Raw genomic sequence first — 24493 nt, 5'->3', positions numbered from 1 at the left:
GTTGTACCAATGGAGGTAGGATGGATGAAGTCAGAGTTGTACCAATGGAGTTAGGATGGATAAAGATAGAGTTGTACCAATTGATTAGGATGGATAAAGTTTTAGAGTTATACTAATGAAGTTAGAATGGATACAGTTAGAGCTATGCTGATAGGGTTAGGATGGACAAAGTTAGAGTTAAACTGATGGAGTTATGACGGATAAAGTTAAAGTGGAGGCTTAGCCAGGGGTAGAGCAAGAGCACACCCATGTATCCAAGAGATTTTAAAGGATTTAGCATTTTTACTTTGTGTAAGAGCTACACAAAGTAAAAATGCTAAATCCTTTAAAATCTCTTGGATACATGGGTGTGCTAAGAGATAAGAAGTCACGGTGGTGCAGCGGTAGCATTGTTGCCTCACAGCAAGAGGTTCTCCCATTCGATTCTCATCTGGAGCACCTTCTGTGCAGAGTCTGCATGTCCTCCCCGCGGATGGTAGATGAGTTTGTGAGTAATCACTATTTTGAGTGTGTTACAGTGTGCCTATGCTCAAGCCAAATTAGTTGTTTAAGGGGTGTACAGTGGTGGGTCTTGTATCAGATGTTTGAGGAAAATGTTATTACAGCATTGTTGTAATGTTTGTCTATCTTATTACAGCATTGTTCTAATGTTTGTCTATCTTATTACAGCATTGTTGTAATGTTTGTCTATCTTATTACAGCATTGTTGTAATGTTTGTCTATCTTATTACAGCATTGTTGTAATGTTTGTCTATCTTATTACAGCATTGTTGTAATGTTTGTCTATCTTATTACAGCATTGTTGTAATGTTTGTCTATCTTATTACAGCATTGTTGTAATGTTTGTCTATCTTATTACAGCATTGTTGTAATGTTTGTCTATCTTATTACAGCATTGTTGTAATGTTTGTCTATCTTATTACAGCATTGTTGTAATGTTTGTCTATCTTATTACAGCATTGTTGTAATGTTTGTCTATCTTATTACAGCATTGTTGTAATGTTTGTCTATCTTATTACAGCATTGTTGTAATGTTTGTCTATCTTATTACAGCATTGTTGTAATGTTTGTCTATCTTATTACAGCATTGTTGTAATGTTTGTCTATCTTATTACAGCATTGTTGTAATGTTTGTCTATCTTATTACAGCATTGTTGTAATGTTTGTCTATCTTATTACAGCATTGTTGTAATGTTTGTCTATCTTATTACAGCATTGTTGTAATGTTTGTCTATCTTATTACAGCATTGTTGTAATGTTTGTCTATCTTATTACAGCATTGTTGTAATGTTTGTCTATCTTATTACAGCATTGTTGTAATGTTTGTCTATCTTATTACAGCATTGTTGTAATGTTTGTCTATCTTATTACAGCATTGTTGTAATGTTTGTCTATCTTATTACAGCATTGTTGTAATGTTTGTCTATCTTATTACAGCATTGTTGTAATGTTTGTCTATCTTATTACAGCATTGTTGTAATGTTTGTCTATCTTATTACAGCATTGTTGTAATGTTTGTCTATCTTATTACAGCATTGTTGTAATGTTTGTCTATCTTATTACAGCATTGTTGTAATGTTTGTCTATCTTATTACAGCATTGTTGTAATGTTTGTCTATCTTATTACAGCATTGTTGTAATGTTTGTCTATCTTATTACAGCATTGTTGTAATGTTTGTCTATCTTATTACAGCATTGTTGTAATGTTTGTCTATCTTATTACAGCATTGTTGTAATGTTTGTCTATCTTATTACAGCATTGTTGTAATGTTTGTCTATCTTATTACAGCATTGTTGTAATGTTTGTCTATCTTATTACAGCATTGTTCTAATGTGGAGAGTAAGGAGGCTTGTACGTTGATAAGTACTGGGCTGCATATACGAGAATAGGCACAAAGAAAGAGGATGTGATTATTGATCTGGTTTTGTCTCTCAGATATTGTGTGATCCTCTAGAGGGTACTGAGTTTCTGCTGAGTTTTTTTCATTACTTGTTTTATGTGGAAGTCAAATTTTATGTTGTCAGCAACAATGACACCTAACAGTTTGGTGTTGCTTACTAGTTCAGTTTTGGTATTATTGGATGAGGAGATAGAAAATAGTTGTTTGCAAATAGCTGCTTTGGGGTTAATAATATCAGTGTTTTTTTAGAATTCAGCAGTACTTCTGAGACTGCTAGCCAGGCTTTAGTAGAGCTGACAGATTCCTGGGTAAGCTGTTGTAGTTTATCTAGGTTTTTAGTGGAGCAGATCAGTGTAGAATCATCTGCATACTGTATAAAAGATGCATGTATAGTAGCGATGTGCAGCTCAAAGATACTGAAATTCATAGGACCTAGGATTCAGCTTTGGGGGACTCTGATAGTTACACTGAGAAAGCAGGATGTATCATTTTGCCAGTTTACTACTTGCATCCTATTTCAGACATAGCTATGAAGCCAAGATAGCACAGCTCTCGCTAGGCCTGGAGATGATACCCTGTGCATTTTATTTTTATGTGAGTTGGTGTCAAACATCTTGCATACATCTAGGAGTACTGCTGACACCAAGTTGCCAGTTCCGTGCTCTGTTTAACTGTGGTGATGAGGTTTAAAAGGATAGTAGCAGTGCTATAGTGTGGCAACATTCATGATGGGCTGGGGAGAAGAGGGGTCTGACTATAATGAAACTAAAAAGTTATTTTTGAATACCCTTCTCTTGTACCTTTAATGGAGGAGATATGATGGCTATGGGCCTGTAGGTGAAAATGTCACTAGATTTTCATCCATTGTGCAAAAATAAAATGCATGATTTTCCCCCACTGATTAGGTACTTAACGTTCTTTAATGGAGTGATTTATTAGAATTAAAACACAGTAGGTTATAGGTAATTTGATATATACTGCAAGGGGCAAGAATGTTAATATTTAGTTTAAGTAGCAGCTTCTTTATAGTGGAATTAGAGGTTGTAAAGTAAAGTTGTTTGTTTTATTGTATGGTCCTGAGGAGGGATATTGGCAGTGGTGTATGAGTTGTTAATGAGAGAGGTTAGTGTTGGGGGGGGGTGAAACATTGCCTACTATTATTAAGTGGTCCATCGCTGACAATAAAGCCTTAGGATTAGTCTGATTTTGTGTTTGTAGTCTTGTGTTGTAGTTTTTTTTTTTTTTTTGTCAGCACTGATCTAATTTTTAGCATCATTTCTTAGGTTTTTATACAGTTGACAGTTCATTAATTGTTTGGTTTCTTTTGATAGCCAGGGTCTAGGGTGAGTTTTAATCATTTTGGTCCTGATGTGAGCAGGCATGTTCAGTATATTGATAAAAGATGAGTACAACAGTTTCATCTAGATGGACTGATTGTTGCACCTTCTATTTGATAGTCTTCAAGTTAGAGATAAATGAGCCAGCCTGAAATAAAGAGAGGTTGTGAACATTGTTATAGTGGTGATATATTTTACAACGGTGTTGTCACTTATAACAGGTATAAAGAGATGATCGCTTAGGACATTTGGAAGGGTGCATGCCATGATAATGTTTCTGGGATTGCTGTGTAATATCTGGTCAATGGTGGTTCCCTTGTTTGTTGCTGTGTTGTATCTTGTAGGGGTTGAGATAAGATGAGTGAAGTCATATAGATTGCATTGTTAAGGTCATTATCTATGGTTTGCCAATCTAACTTGAGATCTCCCATTATGATGACTTATTGTAAAATGCCTGTGTAGACCAATGATACACAAGGTTTTCTGTATGTTACGTTTAAAGGATTTAATAAGTATCTCAGCATTCTTAATTTTAGGGGTGCTTGGGTGAGACACAGAGACATTCAAGTGATTTTTGTAGATGATGGATACTCCTCCAACAGTTTTTCTGCTCCTACCCAGTCTTAATATGTTATAGACGTAAAAAGACATGCATCTAGAGCATTTCTCCCAGGGCCTCCCCTGAAAATTGGCTTTGTTCCAAGTCGGACTTTCCCACAGTAAACAAATGTTAAATAAATAAATAATAATAAATAAATAACTTGGAGGGTGGATTTCTTCATCTTTAGTTTCTTCCTTTAGCCAAGTTTCAGTGATTACTAACATATTAGGACAGTGTAGAGCTAGACAGGAATGAAAAACAATCAATTTATTGCAATGCTTCTCAAACTGGCAGCATAGAGGTGTTGAAAAGAGGTACTGTTAGGAGACTGGTTACTGGTGGGTAAGAGGGGATTATCCTAGCAGTTATGGTGGTTAGAGGGGCCTAGGTTTGGATGTATGTCACTGCACAGATGAAGATGACAGAGAGTAAGGGGGTATAAGCAGGGCCTTTTATATTTGGTTTTGGGAGCTGAGCTCAGTTTATTTGGTGGTGGCTTATGAGTGACAAGAGTGTTTTTGAATAGGCGAAAGGTTTCTATAGCTAAAATGGGAGCTACAGAAGAGTAGGAGTGGGAGCTGTTTAGAAGATATGTTTTGGAGTAATGGAATGTTCTGAAATTGTTAAGCGGGGGTGTTGCTAGGAGGTAAGTTATGCTAGAAATATGAGGAGTAATTATGTGAGTATTTGACAAGTAGCATTTTGATATAGGAGATGTTTCATTGAAAACAAATTGGTAGTAGTTATGGAATATAAGAGATAAGTTGGTATAATAAGTTGAGTAGAGAGAGTTGGGTTATAGTAAAGCAGTGATATAGAAAGGGGTAAGAGGGCTAATTACTAAGGTTGTTGTAGAGTAAGATACTGACTTTTTAAGAATTACTAAGTGGTGGGCGTAGTAAGACAAGTGGTAATTTATGTGAGATTTAGATTGGTAGCTGAAGTGGGTGGAGATTGCTGAGTTGAACTATAGGAGGGGGTGGATGGGAATTGGGAGTAGTGTGGAGGAGCGTATAGAATAGGTTCAACTCCACTAGAGTACAAGGACTGAAGGAACAATCTACAGCAACTAGTGCTCATAAAATACTTTTACTTGAAATTCATACATAAAGGAATTGTATCTGTTGAGAGAATTGGAATGAAATGGACAAAGATGTTAGCCTGCCCAACCGACTTGAGAAACTGGGATGGATCCTTTGAGAGCTGTGCATCATCCAGTTTCCCCACATGGTATGGTTTATACAGGTAAATTTGTTGCATTCCCTTACAAGACTAATGAAGAAAAATGTCTCCCAAATTGGTGTGTGTGTGTGTGTGTGTGTGTGTGTGTGTGTGTGTGTGTGTGTGTGTGTGTGTGTGTGTGTGTGTGTGTGTGTTGAAGTTGTGCTGAACTGGGGGTGCAGTCTGCATATGATGTTGCCATGTATAGTAATTACATTACTTATTAATAAAGTGATTGACACCATTGCATGGGCCACCAGAAATAACATTCCTGATGGGACAAGCTCTTCTTTTTCCTAGGTGTTACACTTAATGCATCTAACAACACACTTGTTTCAATTAGAACAGTGATTAATCTGTTTTTAGCTACATTCTTTAAATATTTGAGAGCAGAACTGGTAGAATGGCAATATACTTTTCTTATTTCATAAAATAGTAATAGCTCATGGGCACCAAAAGCTGGTAATTTTTTAATGCTTGCACAGCCCTTGTCATAATTATAAATGTATCTGTTCTGGGGGTTGGCATAATGCTTAAGGTGTTTACCTTGCAGACACAAGGTACAAGATTTGTTTCTCAACTTTCGTCACTGTCTGGTTATGGCCAGGCATGCAGTAATCTGAATACTGCCTAGTGTTTTAGGGGTTGGGGGGGCTGGATAATGCTTAAAGTGTTTACCTCACAGCCACAAGATTCAAGATTTGGTTCTGATCTTTGGAAGCATGACTAGGCTTAAAAAAAACCCTGAAGTCATTAGCCTAGTGATCAACTATGAACCTATAAGGATATGTTCAGTAAGTCATTGGTGGGTAACTAAAAAGTCAAAAAGGGACAGTGAAGGAATTTAATAAGCTGGGATAAAGCTTGGGGCTTGAAGATGGGGGTTGGGGTTGGTGCTTACCTCACAGATACAAGATGCAGAGTTTAATTCTCACCTTTGAAAAGGAAATTAACTAGGCGTAAAATGGCTCACTATGGCAGCTATCCTAGTAATTACCTATGAAAATGTCTAAGGTATGATGTGTATGACACTTTGTTATTATACTTAAATATGTACAGTTGCCTACTTTGTGACTTCTTTAAGGGTGCTTAGGCTCGCTGGTAGTAAACGGAGGAATTTATTAACAACAAAATCCACAAAATAAAGTGCTCAAATGATAGAGCCGTACAAAATGTAACATGAACGCTCTTCTAAATCCACCAAATGCTGCGTTTTCGTCAGTATGACTTCATCAGACACTCTACCTTCATGAAACACTGGAAAATGAATTCCATTTTAAGGGATGAAGAAAAATATACAGAAGTGTCGTTAAATGAACTTCATGTGGCCTATCATAGAATCGATACTATTATACAGGACCTCGTGGTGGAAAAAGTAATTGATGAAAAAACATTTAAGTATTTAGAAGTAAAGAAACCCAAGGTAGCTACCATATTCGGAATTCCTAAAATTCACAAGGATATGGGAAATCCACCACTGAGGCCAATAGTATCGGCTGAAGGTTCAAAAACAGCCCCCCTAGCTAAATATGTAGACTTCAAGACTAAACATATTTGGGTTAATAATAAAGTAATCTTGAAGGATTCCTGGGAGTTTTTGGGGGAATTAAAACAGGATATGTATAGAGAGGATATAAAGTTTGTCACTATAGATGTAATAGACTTGTTTGGGTGTATACCACATTTGGAGGGTATGAATTCCTTGAGGAATCTGTGTTCGAGGATGGTACATTAAGCCAGAATGATAAAATAGCAAGCGTAATATTGATGGACACTATCTTAAAATACAATTTTATAATGTTCAATAGTGAATATTATAAGCAAAAGAAGGGGGTGTCCATGGGGCGCTTGTGCCCCAATGATGCTAACATAGTACTTGCAAAATGGGAAGAGCAATATATTACAACAAGTGCATATAAAGAATTCTGGACTTTATATCACAGATTTCTCGACGATATTGTTATTTTTGGCTAGGAAGTGATGAAAAATTCATGGAATTCATGAATTATATTAACCAAACAACTAAATATTTGAAGTTCACATATTCTGTCAGTACTGAGTCCCTAAAGTATTTAGATATAGAAATATATAAAAGGGCTGGTAAATTTGAGAGCAGAGTTTATAGAAAGGAGACGTATGTGAACTCTTTCTTACATTATGATAGTGCACATCCCCTAAACAGTAAGAGGAATATTGTCAAGGGGCAGTTTGTTAGGGGCTCCCGAATGACATCAAACAATAATGATTACCAGGAAGAATGCAGGATCTTACATAATATGTTTAAAGAGAGGGGATACCCAGATGAATTTATTAATAAGTTAAAAAGTGAAGTCGAGGAAGGTAGAGGGGGCAGGTTTGAACCTATAATAGGTAAGGGTGACAAACAAAATGTAGACGTAAGATGTACCCCGGTAACGGACACAAAGCAAATAAACCAAGATGACTATAGAAGAAGTCTGGTTGTAGAATACAACAGTTTCAATAGGAAATTTAAGGACTTCTTTATAAAGGAGTGGAATAAATTTAGTACCCTAACAGATATTGAAGAAATACCGAAGATGAAACCCAAGATGGTGTATAACAACCCACCAAATATTGGTAAAATATTAGAAAGAAGAAAAGAAAGGAAGGGGGATAATAACATTAGGAGGTGTGGGACATATAAATGTGGAAGATGCCAACAATGCCCATATGTCATGAACAAGGCAGAAATATATTTGGACAGTAGAAAGAAAATGATTAAAAGTAGGACATATTATAACTGTGAAAGTAGAGGAATAGTGTATATAGCAATTTGTCAGATATGTCAATCATTCTACGTAGGTAAAACTGAGAGATGTTTGAAACGTAGAATATACGAACATTATTATGACATTCTGAAGAATAAAAGCACTAATGCACTTTACAAACACAGTATCACATGCCCAAATGCAAAGTATGAGTTTTTTGTGTTGGACCAAGTAATACCAGCCACAAGGGTGGTCCATGGGAGGACATCCTAGAAAATAAGGAGTTATGGTGGCAGGTATACTTGGATTCCAATACTAGCCCTGGGATTAATGATTATTTAACTATAACTCCATTACTTAAATTGAGGGCTAATAAATTATAGAGCTGTTCATGAAGTTGGGCACTAGGAGGCAGTGTACCAATATGAAATTAACTTTATATGTTCTATCACAAAATTCATGAAAACAACTATCTGAGGATTTTATAATATGCATTGTTTATATTTAATTATTATGTGTAATTATATTTATATGTAAAAAGTTTTTAATAGTATTTATATAAACATTTAAAGTTGCATTTTTAAATACATATTTTAACAGATTTTTAAATATACAAAGAGTTTTTATTTTAGTGGAATAAAGCATATTTAATGAGGGAAATTAATATTAATGAATGTAGGAACTTGATTGGTGTGTTTGAATTAATTGATATGGTTTGTAGAACCAGTGAAATGTGCTTAATTAAATTGTTTAGTATTTAAACAAGTGTATCATGAAGGTAGAGTGTCTGATGAAGTCATACTGACGAAAACGCAGCATTTGGTGGATTTAGAAGAGCGTTCATGTTACATTTTGTACGGCTCTATCATTTGAGCACTTTATTTTGTGGATTTTGGTGTTAATAAATTCCTCCGTTTACTACCAGCGAGCCTGAGCACTTTTTTCGGATTTATTGGTTGGTCAGCAAGTGCTAGTATCTGTTGTTTACTTCTTTAAGGGTCATAATATGTATGCTGATTTGGTGATTATAACTTTCATAACTGAATAAAGAAGTAATTTTTCTTTTTCAAAAGAAAGCAAATATGTCAGGTGCTGCTGTAAGCAGTTAATAGTTTTGACCGGCATGAATTCATTCTCCTGTTTCCACCCTAGCTCAAAATTAATGCTAAAATGTGGGATTTTTATGGGAAAAACTGGAATGCATTTTCTCTATAAATTAGCAAGATACATGTATAGGTTATACAGAAGAACTATGACTTGTTCAAACTCTTATATCAAAGTGAACGTGAAATAAAAATATTTACACTTTCACTTCAGATGATTACCAGATAACCAGCACAAATTCTCCTCATTCTAGACTTTCACTGTCTAAGTGTAAACTAGAAGCAGATTAATCTGTTTATGTGTCCATTCTATAGTGGTCCTGCCTGTAGTGACAGTTTTATTCCCCTGATAATCCACTAACCACATTGTGTCAATGCTTCTCAGTGGGTATTGCAAATAGCACATTTTATGTTGCCATTGTTTGAGTCCACAACAGTGCCCATTTCAAATTAGTATATGAGAACTAAGCTTCATATTCATCATCTTTCTGACAGAGAATTTAAGAAACATACCGTCTTGAACTTATAATTTAAGAAACATACCATCTTGTACTTATTTTATTGTCATCTCTGCATAGGAAGGCTTGTTGGAAGAATGCCATACTACGATATGATAGTATGCATCCCCGTCACATTTTCAAAGGGATAGTGAGATGTCAATTTCAGAGATTACTGAAATTATGTAAGGATCCCATGAATTTAAATATGGAACTAGAGAAAATGGAACTCATTTTCATTGGAAGGGGTTATGATGCTAAGTTAGTAAGGCAAATTAAATCTGAAGTATTGGGAGAGCTTAGAAATTCAGAGAATCAAACTATCATTAAACTAGGTTATGGTAATAGGACCAACACTACCTTTTCTAATAAGGCCATGTTTGCAACCACATATACAAATGATAGTTTAGATATTAAAAAAATTATTTCAAAACACTGGGGTGTCTTAACCTTAGATGATAAAACACTAAATATAGTAGGGGCTACACCTAGATTCGTCTTCAGGAACAATAAGAACCTGAAAAGATTGTTATGTGTTGATCATAATATCAGAGTAAGAGAGATTAGTTCAATGGGCATGAGTATATCACAAGAAAGAGGGACTTATCCATGCAGGAACTGTAATTATTGTGGTTACATATCAACATCACAAGATTTTATACATCCAAATCTGGGCTTTTCCTTTACCCCCAGGTTTATTGCTAGTTGTGACACCTCAGGCCTTATTTATTTAGCAACGTGTCACTCTTGCTCTGCATTCTATGTGGGGATGACCAAAAGGAAACTTAAACATAGGATTTACAACCATATATATGATATAAGAAACAATAATCAGTTGAATGCCTTAGCCAAACACATTTCTATTCATAATGAACATGGTTTTGTATTCAGAGTACTTCAGATTGTCCCCCAGAATCAGAGAAGGGGAGATTATATGAATTATTTAGAGAGCAAAGAACTTGGATGGGTATTTAAATTAAGAGCCCATTATCCACCAGGTCTTAACAACTATGTCTCCTTACGATCTGTATTAAAGTCTCGTAAATAATGTCATATTTGTATTGTCATAATACTTATATTTGTATTTATCTATAAGCTTTTAGATTCAGTATTGTCTATACAGTTATATATTCACATATATATATTTATATATATATACATATTCTGCATTTTTGTATTTATACATTTTTTATTTTTCTGTACTTATGCATTTTTGCACATACGTATTTTTTAAGTAGGTTCTGTACCCTTGGGTGATACATTGTTTTTGCAACTTTATTCATATTTTTATATGAGTTTAACCAGGTTCATATGAGGAGTTTTTATTTGTTGTATATTTAAATATTTTATTAATGTTTGTACTGCTAGAGGATGTTTTTGTTATATATGTCATTTCTACTTAACAACTCAATTGCTGTTATTTCATACGGCAAGTTTTTTAGTCCAAGCAGTTTTCAAAGGAAAATCTGAAGATGTGCTTTCATTAATTAATGGTTCACTCCCCATTTTGTTTATTGGTGAGTTCGAATTAATTGAATAATTAGAATGTGTTCAAATAGGATGGATTGATTTCAGTCTTTGATCTGAAGAAGCGTAGCAATACGCGAAAGCGCTCATCTACAGTTTTATTAAATAAAGATTCTGGTTTTTACAACTGCTGCTGCCGTTTTGTGCCTGAGACTGTACGTGTTTCATTGCCTATACATCTTGTACTTATAATTTAAGAAACATACCATCTTGCACTTTATTCCTCTAGATTGAGACATTTTTCACAAAAACTTTGGGTCATCACCCAGAACATGTCTATCAGCTGTAACCTCTGTCTTTCTACGCAAGGGACTCTATTTAAATTGTTTTCACAAATGAAAATGCTAATCAGCTCTTCGCATGACCATATGTTAATGCTGTAAACTCTACATCAAGAATACAGTACACATCTCAGGTTTCTATTCAGACTTAATGGACATGTTCCAGGCTTCACATTGTATGTGTCAGCATGACTACATTTTTGAGAAATTGACTTTGCAAAAATTTTTTTTTTCTGTTCATATAAGTGAAATTGTTTATTTAAATATGAAATGCATTTATTTATGTTTGCATATTTGCATACATGGCTGTACTTAACTACTGCATTCTCTCAGAATTAATGCAAATGTTGATTTGATGTTATCAAAGAGCTTTAACTGTGTTATATGGTAACAACAAGAAATATATTTAAGCTGATTAAAAAGAAAAAACGTATTATCTCCAAGTCAGATATTTTACTTAATAATAATAGATACTGAGATGACCTATTCTATTTTATAAATGCATTGAAACTTTACTGTTTTTAGATTTTATTGAGGAAAGGGATAAACTTTGATTTTCCACATTAAGTAAAGTCATTACATAAAAGTTTAAATATGTCAACAGAAAAATATTTCCAAACATCCCTTTTATTCTGGCCATTATCAGGCCATTTGACTGGTTCTAAAGTCATGGCCTTAAGTTAAATGCAAAAAAGTGTATTATCATACCATTAGTCAAAAATATGGCCCTACTGTTTGCCACTTCAACAGCAACCCCCTAAGCACACAATCTGTGGTGAGAGAGCTGGGTACACAGGTTGAAAACAATTTCACGTTCGACCATCATGTAGCAGCAGAGGTCAGTATAAGCCTTTTCCTTGGTTCATCTCATAAGTAAAGGGATTCCATCCAGAAAAAAGGAGGTTATTACCTCTCTGTACTCCTCTCTCATTAGGCCAATAATTGAGTGCAACACCTCATTTGGCATGTACCTCCCCAAACACCTGCACCAACTGCTAAGGCCACAGAAATACCTCACAAAGAGAATCCTGGCCTCCAACACCTGTCCTATGTGGACAGGCTCAAATCACTATCACTCTACTCTATATCGCACAGATTGCTTAGAGGTGATCTGTGTCTCACCTACAAGGCAATCCTGGACCCTGCCCTACTAGAGATGATCCATATCCGTAAGTCTAATTTCTTGCACATTACCCAATCGAAAGGCCTAAATCTGTCATTAACAAATCCTGCTGGAGAGACAGGTTTGTCTCTCAGAGGGTGCCCCATCTCTGGAATAGACTCCCCATACACGTCAAACAAAGTACATTGCTGACTCTCTTCAAGCACAACCTTGATGAGTGGATGGGAAAGCACAAATTTGTCCCGGAGGTTCCACTTGTGTCCCTCACTGACAGAGGCAACAGGTGCTGATTGAGATTTCTTTTCTGGGGATAAACTCTTGGCTAGGCTTGTAAGGGCCCAAGCAGCAATAGCCTAGTTACATCCTATGATCCCATCATCCTATGATTATGGAATGGAATTTTAGATGCTTTTACAATGCTGTACTGCCCTTTAAGCAATGATGATTGAATAATTGAGTTATTATGTAATCAATTGAAATGTGAATACAATTGGATAGGATGCATTTAAAAGCCAGTGCATGATTTTATTCATTGTCTGATGAAGCAGCTTTGGCTGAGTAAGTGCTTACCTTTTATTTGTTTGTGAATAAAGCTTTTATGCTTTTATCTGTCATAGTTTGTTGCCTGCCAGGTTTTTACTTTGTATTATTTTTACTTGTGGAGGCCCAATCTAGCTGCTACTACATCTTATTTTCTGCTTACAGATGTAGATATATGTTTCACAATTAATAATCCTCATTACTATATAGCACATAAAACTCAGCTTATATTCACACACATTTGACTTATAAAAGCAATTGTGCTTGACATATTAGCCTTTGATTACAATAAATACCAAGTGAAGATGCAAACCGAAACATAAGTCCAGTCTCCAAACAGACAGATATCTGATCCAATCCAGAAATGTGTCTGCAAACATATTTATTAGCATTAGTATTCCAAGCCATCAGAACAGTATTTTTGAATATGTTGATTTTGACAAACAACATAAGGCATCCACCCTTAGAACAGATCATGTTTTGTTAGCTGAAACAACAGATATTATTTCTATACTACTGAGGTCCGATTGGAATATTGTAATTAGGGATCAAAACATTTTATTGATAGACAGTTGCTTCAAGTGTCATATAGTCAGGAATCCTTTAATTACATTAATGTGTGGAGGAAGTATTAAGAAACTGCTGAGATTAATTTTAATTAAATAAATCATTAATTCATTTGTTTAGTCATTCATTCTGTCATTATTCATATAATCCAATTCAGGACAACAGAGAGGCCATTACATATCTCAGCACTCTGACAGCACAAAGCAGAGAAACTGATTCTGAGATACATGATAGTCAAAAACATATGGCAGAATTTGTGTTGTACATGGGCAGAGATATGCTAAGAAATGCAACATCAGATAATAAAACAGCATGTGTTGGCAGTCACAGTCAGAGCTGGGGTATGCATTGCTGTACATTGTTGCCATCAGTGCCAGACGTACACACAGCAGCCTATGGCATGCAGTATACCCAGCTTACAGTTTACTTTTTTAAGTCTGTATTATATTAAACTCTTCAAGAAAAGCAAAGCTCAGTAACACTTTAAATGGACCTTACCCTTATCTAAAAGAATCATTTCAATGAAAATTACAATATTTATGTCCTTTGCAATAAGCTTTTAATTTGGCTGGCTGCCAGTTTAAAGTGCACCAGATGGAATTTAGTAGCAAATATATTTTCATGGATAAGTAAACTGTATTTGTTATCTGTTTTGAATTGCAATGGAGATATCAGGAATCATTATAAATCTTTCATCTTTGTGAAGTTATTACGTCTTCCCGTATATTTTTCCTAGAAGTCGATAAAATAAAACACATTTACCTTTACTTTACTGGCTTCTGTTCATAATTACAAAAAGAAAAAAAAAAAAAGAAAAAAAAGATGAACCTATCCTGCAAAGGTAGTGGACCTTTTCTCTGTGTCACAGTCATGGCAATGACCAGTTTGTACAAATTTCTGTCAGTGATGCCATGTCTGCAGTTCACTAGCATCTATGCTACTGAAAGAATCAGATATATCTGCAGTTCTGATTGATGGCAGTTCAGCTCCATCACAATTTGGGGGCAGGCTAGAGGATGGGTTATGGATGTGTGTTTATGTGTATTGTACTACGCATCAATATTTTTCATTACATCCCTTGTTAAAAAAAAAAAGTCATGTCAGTGCAACTAATGGTGATGTAGTTTCTCAACTATATTATGCTGAGCAATGTATCACCGTTACTTGTTTTTGTAAGGCACTGGCCTCATAGACACCCATGCATCCCTGTTCCACAGTAAGTCCATCATTCCCACATTTGTAAATTTTGGAAAATGCTGCAGAATACCATTTATGTGCCAACTGTATATATTAACTGCTCTAGATATGCAGTTCTGTTTGTTGAGATATCATTGTGTGTTAGACCCTTTAGGAACTATGTGTTGCTCAAGTATGTGTTTCAAACTTGGAATATCCAATATGCAGCTGTTCCCAGTGTTTAGAATCCTACCATTAGGCCATAGAGATACAAAAAACAGAAATAAATAAATGTAGTTACCTGATAAAGGAGAGGATATATGCCAGACAATTATGGTAGGAAGAAAGGATGAGAACAATGTAGCCATAACCTTACAGATTTTGCAGGTACCATCATTGTTATGACAAATGGTAGCAATGCATGTATTAAAGTAAGAGCAGTAGTTAAAATGACTGCAGCTGTTAACAGGAACATGCCAGTAAACCAAAAATGTTTTAACTTTTTAAGCAAATACTGACACTGCAACGTCATCTCACCAAAAAAAAATAAAAAAAAAAAAAACTTTTAAGTGACAGTGGCATTTTGTCTTTTCTCTAACAGCAGCTTTAGAGTAGCTATACATGTCTGGATGTCTGGGCTATGTAGGAGGTATCCCCTGCACATTGGGGGTGCATGGACACTTGCCCAAAAAAAGCCTTACTGCAATGATCATTAAAGTAGATTTTGCAGGTTGATTTGGAGTATTGGCATTCAGTTAATCAATTGTCAATCTATTAGCAATTCCATTTTAACTTGCTGCTCAGGTCACAAACTGTAGCCTTCTGTCCAGGCACAACAGTAATGCCATCACTGCTAGACATCCTGGTAAGAGACATGTGAGAAGAGGTGTAACCAAATGAACTTTGCAAAGCTGTATTTTTAAAATACATGATAATGCAGTTATACTGCATCAGACGTATAGAAGGTATTAGAACTTGTGAGGTAAGTTTAAAACTGATACAGCTCTATAAACTACAGTGCAAGTATCATTTATTGTATTTCTTTCTATTTTTTTATTTTATTTTGTAGAATCATGTTTACTAGCAAGATGCTTTAATAATTTTTTTTTTCTTGTCATCTTTCAGAGCTTCCATATGGCTGGGAGAAGATTGATGATCCCATTTATGGCACTTACTATGTTGAGTAAGTTTTCAGCCAGAATATTAATTGCCATTACTTTAACTGTATTATTAATTTCCATTATGTGGGTGGGTGTGTATGTGTATAAATATATATATATATATATATATATATATATATATATATATATATATATATATATACATACATACATACGTAGGTATGCACACATTTTAAAACGGCTCTTCAGAAATGTCTTTCTATTATGCAAAATGATTAATTATGTAAATTAAGCTAAATGTTCACTGCCATCTTACTTTTCTTCATTAACATTATTCAGATTTTTAATTGGATTTTCACAAGGGCAGGGAGAAGGTTATGCTTTTAATAGGGCATGTGAACATCTTTGTATTATCTATAGGTGTGTACATTTACTGTGTACTGATGGGCAGTAAACCAATCTGTTCCTGAATCATAAATCTAGTCATTGACTGAATGACCCCCATTAAATCTGGGTGTCCTGTTTTTGCATTATTTATATTCTAGAAATCATTTTTAAAGCACAACTCTACTTATGATGCATTCCTTTAAAAGATGGCTGTTTGAATGACTACACATTTTCTGACTGTGGTTAGTGAATATTGTAATGCTTTAACAAGAGTATGACTGTTACAGTAGAACTTATGTTGCTAGCACTTTGTAACAGTAGCCCTTCCATTTGTACTTTTCAAACCTCCAAGCATTGCCTACCACTCTTTTAAATGTAAAACACATGGCATTGTTCACATATTACTTTAAACCAATGTGCTACATTTCTTGTACCAATAGCATTAGCTAAAAAATCTTCAACACATTAATTATTTGCAGTGCAAGTTAAGAATGGTAAAGCTATGATATTAGAATAATATCAAATGAGAAATTAGTTGTGTGCCACTGTGGTACGGCAGTAGCATTGTTACCTCACAGCAAGAGGTTCTTACGTTCGATTCTCGGCTTGGCTTGGGAGTGCCTTATGTGTGGAGTCTGCATGTCCTCCCCGTGGTTGGGTAGCATTCGAAAGACATGCGTGTGTAAATGGGCATGCCTTCGTTGAAGGTTGGGCATTGAGCTGGCACCTCGACATTTCGTAAAAATCTACTGCCAATCATTAGTGGACCGGATTTCCACTGTGGCGACCCCTTACCAGGAAAAAGCTGAAAGACAAACAACAACAACAACAACATAAAATGAGAAATTAGTTAATTTACTGTTATCAAGCAATTAGACACATTCTCCTGAGTGAGTATAATGTACACACAAAGTTTGCAGTATGTCAATGTCTATTCGTTGGGCTAGGTTCCATACTTAGGGCAGTGTACCCATACTTAACAATATGAGGTTTACTGTTTGCTTCATAAATGTGAAATTCCAGCTGCATAGACAGACACCATCTGCTGATGTGTACATTGCAAATGAGAAATGTTGTAGAATTATGCTGTACTTAACCTGTGATGAGATTGTACAATGCAGTTACCCATTATTCATTTTCACTTATTATTCTAAAGTAGTATATTTCTTATTTCACACTTTCATTTGAGAGAGGTAACAACAGCTAAAGAAAGTTACTGTTGTGAAGGAGATTGCTTTCAAAATGATTGTCTTGCTGTCGTGCAGCAGAGATAACTGCCTGCTGCACCATTTCACCAGATAATTATTTTCCCTAATTAACTTATGAACTATGGTACTTGACACCCATATATATATATATATATATATATATATATATATATATATATATACATATATATATATATATATATATATATGTGTGTGTGTGTGTGTGTGTGTGTGTGTGTGTGCGCACCTACTGCTTCCTTCTTTGTGAAGATAATACTCTTCAGCTCTTGTAGGGATTTGTACATTTCCTGGGAAGACACACTTTGACAGAAATCCCTTATTTATGTGACACTTTAATAATGAATATTCAACATTAAATTGATATGCTTACTATTCTGTCTAGGTTTGACAACACTGAGATACTGTTCAAAGGTATCCCTTGACACCTTTCAAATGTTTCATAACAAAAGTATGATGTTTCAGTGTGTTGCAGTATGCAGACAGTTTGTCATATTCATCAGAGCCTTCTGAGCTTAAACACTATACCTGATGATGACGTGTGGCATATTGTTACCATGGAGATAGCAGTTAGCATAGACTTTACCATTGACTTGTTGTACAGGGTTTTAAAAATGCTTCTTTGCATCAGTGTGATCCATGGGGTTCAGGTGTCTAGGCAATGAGACATTTCCCTATGGTACATTTGGTTGAGGATGCATGGCTGAAGATACATTCAGCTGTATTGGGTAATGAGTGTTGTGCACAGTGGACAGTCCATGCTTATTAACTACAACACATAGAAATGGGCTACAACATGGAGAAAATCCTGCATGCTACTGTAGTCACATTTATGCTCTAGTATGCATTTTAGGTAATGTTCTATAGACATTGTGAAGGGGGTAGTGGTTCACACACACCAATTATAAAGGCACAGCCAATTATACACTACATTTTTACTGACACTAACATGCCCACTGGCCAGCCTGCTGCTGATGCCTGCCATACTGCTTGCTGCTTCATGTTGCCTTGGGGGCGTGGCCATTATTTTCCCACTCTGCATTTGGTTATTGATGTTGTAGGCATAGCACCACATTCTTCTCTTTATCCACAGGGAATTCACAGCAGCCATACGTCTCTGCAGCTGAATGTCACTTCAGCCATGTGTCCCAACCAAATGTATCACAGGAAAAGTCTTGGTGCCTAGATGCCTGCACCTGATACATGCTACCCGTTAATTTTATGTGCAGACAGAGTTCTATTTGCATCTGTATTTCATTCTGTTCTCTTTTTTTCACATAGTTTTCCAGATGCTATAAATGTGTTTTACACAGTCTGATATATGTATTCCATAATGTCGCTTTGCATCTACTTCTTGTGCCCTATTTACAGATTCCTTCTTTGTGAGTTTACTACTCTTTCTCTCATGTGGATAAAACCATGACTGTAAATTCTGTCATTCAGAAAATACTAAAGCAAAGAAAGTACTTTAGTAAATAAACAGCCAATGCTGTACAGATATAATTATATGTGACTGCTTTGTTATGCATATTTTGAATGTAACTCATTGTATGTCACCTTTAGCTCAGGTTGTGGTCAACAAGTGTCTCTGGACAATTTTGGTTACCCAATAAACAAATAAAAACAAAGTACAACTGATGGATGGATGGATAGATAGATAGATAGATAGATAGATAGATAGATAGATAGATAGATAGATAGATAGATAAAGAAAAGAAAATCTGTGAGATGAGACTAGATATCTAGAAAACCAGGAAACAAATGCACTCTGAAATGAGGAACAACTTTTTAACCTGTCATATGCAATTAATGCTGGAACAGATTAAATATTTAATAATATTTTCACTGGTAATTTTAACATATTAATTTTTAATATGAAAAATCAGAAATGTGGCGAAGACAAGGCAGATTTAAAAAACTGGTAGTCTTTTCTTTCCAAAGAATATTGTTTACACAAATTTAACTTTTTAGAGACTACAAGGTTTATTTAATATGGAATTCAAGGTCATTACTTTAGTTCAGGTTTTGCACATCTGATGGCTTTTGTCAGAATGTAGAGCTAAGGGATGTAGTGTGATGGATGACCTTTCTGTCCGAAGGGACAATCACGTTGAAAGTTGACACATGACCATACCTTTTGATAGGCTTAGATAACCATAATTTATATTCTTTCTGTTTATTTCCATTTGTTAATCAAGATAGCCCACCTTTGCACATGATACCTTTTCAGCTGAAGCCTAGGAAGAAAAGCTTGATGAAAAAATAACTGTAATATGTAACATTAGAAAATGCCAGTTAACTGTTTGATAATAAAGCATTCAATTAGAGATTTTTTGTCAGAGAGAAGAAAAAAAAAGAATAATAAGTGTACATTTTAATTAAAACTGTAATTACTTTAAGTAATATGTACAGGGTCCACTTTTAAATTTCGAAATCCCACAACTTTGAACCTCTAAATACCGAAGTCCAGATCGAAGTTGTGGAATTTCAAAACAAAAAAAAAATTCTAAAACAATAAAACAGGAGAAGTCACATTTTTGCAGGGGGCCAAGCCCCCCTGTAACCCCCATGCACGGGGCTGTGCCCCCTACACCCCCTCCTACTTAAATATACCAACTCTGAGATCACACTACAGTGTAGAGAATGGTAAAGTTCCCGTTCTGCACTGTACGGTGATCTCCATTGACAAGTTTTGAGATTACACAACTTTGATCTTCTGGGCTTCAGTATTTAGAGGTTTGAAGTTGTGGAATTTTGAAATTTGAAAGTAGACCCTATGTACGGTATTTACAAGCCCCATTCCAGTTTTATTTGTTGTAAAGGTAATTGTTATAAGGACAGTGCAAGATAGGGATAGTGCCTCGTATTAATAACCAGTTATAGAGCAATGGTATATAGTGTTTAAGGCATTACAATGAGAGAGCTGTGGGTTAACTGAGAGACATGAACTTGGTTTATTTAGAAAGAGTTTCAGTACAGCAGATAGTTTAGGAAGTATATGAAGTTTGCTCTGTAAAATTCCACATTATATTTGTACATGCAAAGTTTTATGAAGGAGGGAAGCATGTTCTTATTTATTTTTTAAGCGTGTGCTTTTATTGTTGGTGGGGTATAATTCTACACTTTTACAGCAAATGCCAAGTAAAATGAGATATAAAATATATGTTATGATTTTATCATAATTATTTGATTTTGGTTTTGTGTCTGATTGAGTTTTAGATATGGATTATATGGTTATTGATGAGGCATTTGTCAGATTTGTTCATGATAGTTTGCACCAAGTTTAAGTGAAGGTGGAGACATACTGTGCTCTGAAGTTCTAAATAGTTATTTTCTTTATTGTTAGTGTTGTGTTGCATTTGGAAAGTCAGATGCAAATTCGATATGTGTTTGGAAAGTTGGCAGCAAATTTGGCTGTCTTATGGCAAAATTATCAGAATCAGAAATAACTTTATTGTCATTTAGCCTATACACACATGTACAGATGAGTGACATTTCATTCCTCTAAGCTCAAAACATAAACAAAGAAAAACAAAAAAAACAAAAACACATAAACAACAGCAGTAAACGAGCCAACCGAAGCCACAGAAGCTTCAATTGCTGTATCTTTCACTTCAGTACCAGAAACAACCAAAATCCCAGTCCGGACCTTTTGAAACCACCAAAGGCACACAAGCTCAACCACTGCATCTCCCAGTCCAGGACCAGCAGCATCCAAGTCCTAGTCCGGACCCATCAGTACCACAAACCGCACAACCGCTGTCCACTACAGACCCAAACAGCCAAACACAGTCAAAATGATCCTTCCTTCCTCAGACTTCACCATCCTCACCATTACCATCACCATCTCAAACTCCAGCACCATCTGCAGTGTCCCAACTCCATTCCAGTTCACTGAAATTCAGCACAAATAAGTCCAATCACCAAATCTTGCCAGCAGAAAAAGTGTCTGCCTCTGCTTCTGCATCCAGCTCGACTTGCCACTGAAGGCTCAACTTCTATGAATTCAGTTCCAAAGCAGCAAAAACTTACACTGAGCACTCCAAGATCATCATGGACACCACAGCTGCAGACACCAGAGCACTCAACCGGACAAAAAAGGATCAGCCGGTCAACAGAAACAAAAGAAAACAAAAAGAAAGCAAAACTGCAAAACGGGAGCCAGAGAGGCCACTGCCACATGAAGTGCCGCCATCTTGTTGATTACACCAATTTATAAAGTTTATTTTCTGAATGTTTGTTGTTATATTAGATGAAAAATTAAAATAAAATATGAACAAGCACATGAATCTGTCTAGTCCCAACCTCATGAACACAAATGTTACAGAAAAAATAATAAAAAAAAAAAAACAGAAAAACTAGTAGTCTTGAAACTTTGCTGATGAGCTCAGTCACAATAATATCCAGAAAAATCATGAAACCCAGGTAGTGTTCCAAAGCACCAAGCCCTTATTTGTCACAGACAAGCAATCCTCAGTAACACAAACAAAAATCAGAAATACTTTGTAATGTTAAACATATCAACTTTTGTACACTTAAAAGTAGGTATGGAAAATATATGTATTGTTTAATTTTAATCCAGCCTATTCCAGGCAAACAATATAAACAGGGCCATAAAAGTGCATTTAAGAACAGCAAATACCCACCCCCACACACTACTACTGATTAGATCAAACTAAGTCCTAGTTAAGGAAAACATTACCTAGTCTATTTGCAACCCACATTCCAAAATCAGGTATTAAGCAAATCACAATATACACATAGAACAACTGTCTTTTAACTTAATCACTTTTGGCTAACTAATGCAATAAAGCCTTCATCAGGTCTGTCCCAAGAACTAAAATCATATAAGTAGATAAATAAAAAGAGCTAACTAGACAGATAGAAGAAAAACACACATAGCTATTGAACCATAAGCATTATCTAATTAGAACACTATAAATATACATATGTGTAATAATATCTAATAAGCATCCATCCATAAGTATTAGCCTGCATAAGAAACTAAGCTATTTACAGCTCAGAATAAATGTCAGTGCTTTGCAGTTGAGAGAAAAAAAAACACCTGTCATGACAGTTTTCATGTTTACAGCTTCCCCCCAAATTATTTTTACAATGAAAACCAGTAGAAAAAAACACACAAAAATACAGAAAACAGTGGATGAGGTAAACATAATGCACAAAAGTGTGCATGTGTGTGCATGAGCATTCACCAGTTTGCTAAATGGGGAAATTATACCAAAAACTGTATGGTAATAGTGACATGAAAAAATGTGTGTTTTGCATCTCCCATTTACATCTCTGGTGTGATATAAGAGTATGAAGTATACTAAATCTAATCAAATCAGAATTGAGATTAAAATAACTAAACACACACACTTATATACATATATATATATATATATATATATATATATATATATATATATACATACACACACCCATTCTACACATCATTTTTTATTATTTTTTAGTATGTTTGGTACCTTTAGTACATAAAAATATTCCCTCAAAAATACCCTAAACCTTTAGAGATTGTGTGGCAGCTTATATAAATTCAACACACTCTTAATAGATCAAGAGTAGTTAAGTCCTGGTTTTCTGAATGCATTTAATTTCAGCTGCCAGCATAATTCTTTTTTCTTTAAAATGCCATTGATGTCCCCTTCAAGTTCAACCATCTAACACAGAGTACAGAATGATAAATTAAAAAACAGAATGTCTGGGCTGTTCCAATAAGTGTTTGGATAAGGCTTTCCTCTGGCATTTACGTCTGATGTCAGAAAGATGACCTGAAATCCCCCTTTTCAGTTTATTCATAGTCTTACCCACAAAAATGCAAGGCAGCCATTACACTTGACCTATATACAACGTTTCAGTATTATAGTTACCACGTGCTAAAGGTCTTTTCAAGATAGGGGCAATCAGATGAGTTGCACTCCATCCAGTATTCACAGAAAGTGCAGTTAGGTGGCCACAGATTTCAGTGCTCATATCATCCTGCTGTTCCTTATTTTTCTTTTCTGCATAGCTACATATACTTCTCTTTTTATGTACAAAACTAGGGTGATCTCCTAAAACCCCTACATGCTGCTGATTGTCGGTGAGGATGGCCCAGTTCTCCTTAGTAATGGCTTTAATTGTATTGAAATCACAGGTGTAAGTTAGAGTGCAACTGCTCTTAATTTTCTCTTCTTTTGGATTAGGGTGCACTCGTTGCATAATTCTACCAAAATGCCTATTCCACATAGGGTCATTGTTAATTTTAGAATCTCTAATGGGATCCAGGATTATATGTAACATGTTTAATTCATATTATCTGGATAAGAAATAATTTTTAAGATCATTCATATTTTTGAGAAAAGGGGCCAAATCTGTGGTAATGCATGCTAATCTGTAGCTTTGTGATTTTATTACTTTGTGCTTAGTTATTACTGGATGCATAGTGTCTCTGTCAAGTAAGTAGTTCACTCTTGTTGGTTTCCTGTATACGTTACTAACCAATTTTCCTCTGTCTTTATCAATGCTGACAGTCATATCAAGGAACTGCACTGACTCTGAGCTGATGGAAGTGGTAAATTTCAGGAAGGAGGTGGAGTTATTGATGTAATGGATAAACTCAGTGAGTTTATATTTCTCACCTTGCTAGACAATAAATACATCATCAATAAAGCGAAGGCAGCTGGTCATAAATCTCCAGTATTCACTTTGCAGTACAAATTCCTCCTCCCACTTGCCTAAGGCTACATTGGCCAGGCAAGGGGACATAGCTGCACCCATGGCTATCCCCTTGATCTGTTTGTAGGCCTGGCCATTGAATGTGAAAAAAATGTAACTCAGCACCAAGTCTATTAGCTTTCCCAAACATTCAGTTTGCCCTTTTGTTGCATTGTTATTTCTGCTATAAGCCTCTGTAGCTGCTTCAGTACTGTACATGTTTGGTAACACAATGTATAGGGCTTCAACATCAATAGATACCAATATGCTTTGTTCATTCACATACAATTATTTTATTTTTCTTAAAAAAATCAACTGAATCTAAAATAAAAGATGAGTTCTTTTCAGCAAGAGGCTGTAGAATAAAATCTAAGTATATGGCAGTGGCCTCTGACATGGAACCTCCACTTGCAATAACAGGTCTGTAAGGTAGATCTTC

At 35.3% G+C, this 24493-nt stretch overlaps 1 protein-coding gene across 6 annotated transcripts in view; it reads left to right on the top strand.

Moving 5' to 3' along the window:
- The window catches only part of MAGI2 (membrane associated guanylate kinase, WW and PDZ domain containing 2), a 2888931-nt gene that overhangs the window by 1504943 nt on the left and 1359495 nt on the right, over positions 1 to 24493 (top strand). For all 6 annotated transcript variants that reach the window (XM_044088324.1, XM_044088323.1, XM_044088325.1 and 3 more), the window contains exon 6: positions 15729 to 15786. In XM_044088324.1, coding sequence (XP_043944259.1) covers positions 15729 to 15786 — 58 coding nt within the window. The remainder of the gene's footprint in view (positions 1 to 15728; positions 15787 to 24493) is intronic.

Source organism: Protopterus annectens, chromosome 11.part0, assembly GCF_019279795.1.
Source record: "Protopterus annectens isolate FY-2018-M chromosome 11.part0, PAN1.0, whole genome shotgun sequence".
Lineage (NCBI taxonomy): Eukaryota > Metazoa > Chordata > Ceratodontiformes > Protopteridae > Protopterus > Protopterus annectens.
The sequence above is the reverse complement of the archived record's forward strand: the minus strand, read 5'-3'. Positions and strand labels throughout refer to the sequence as shown.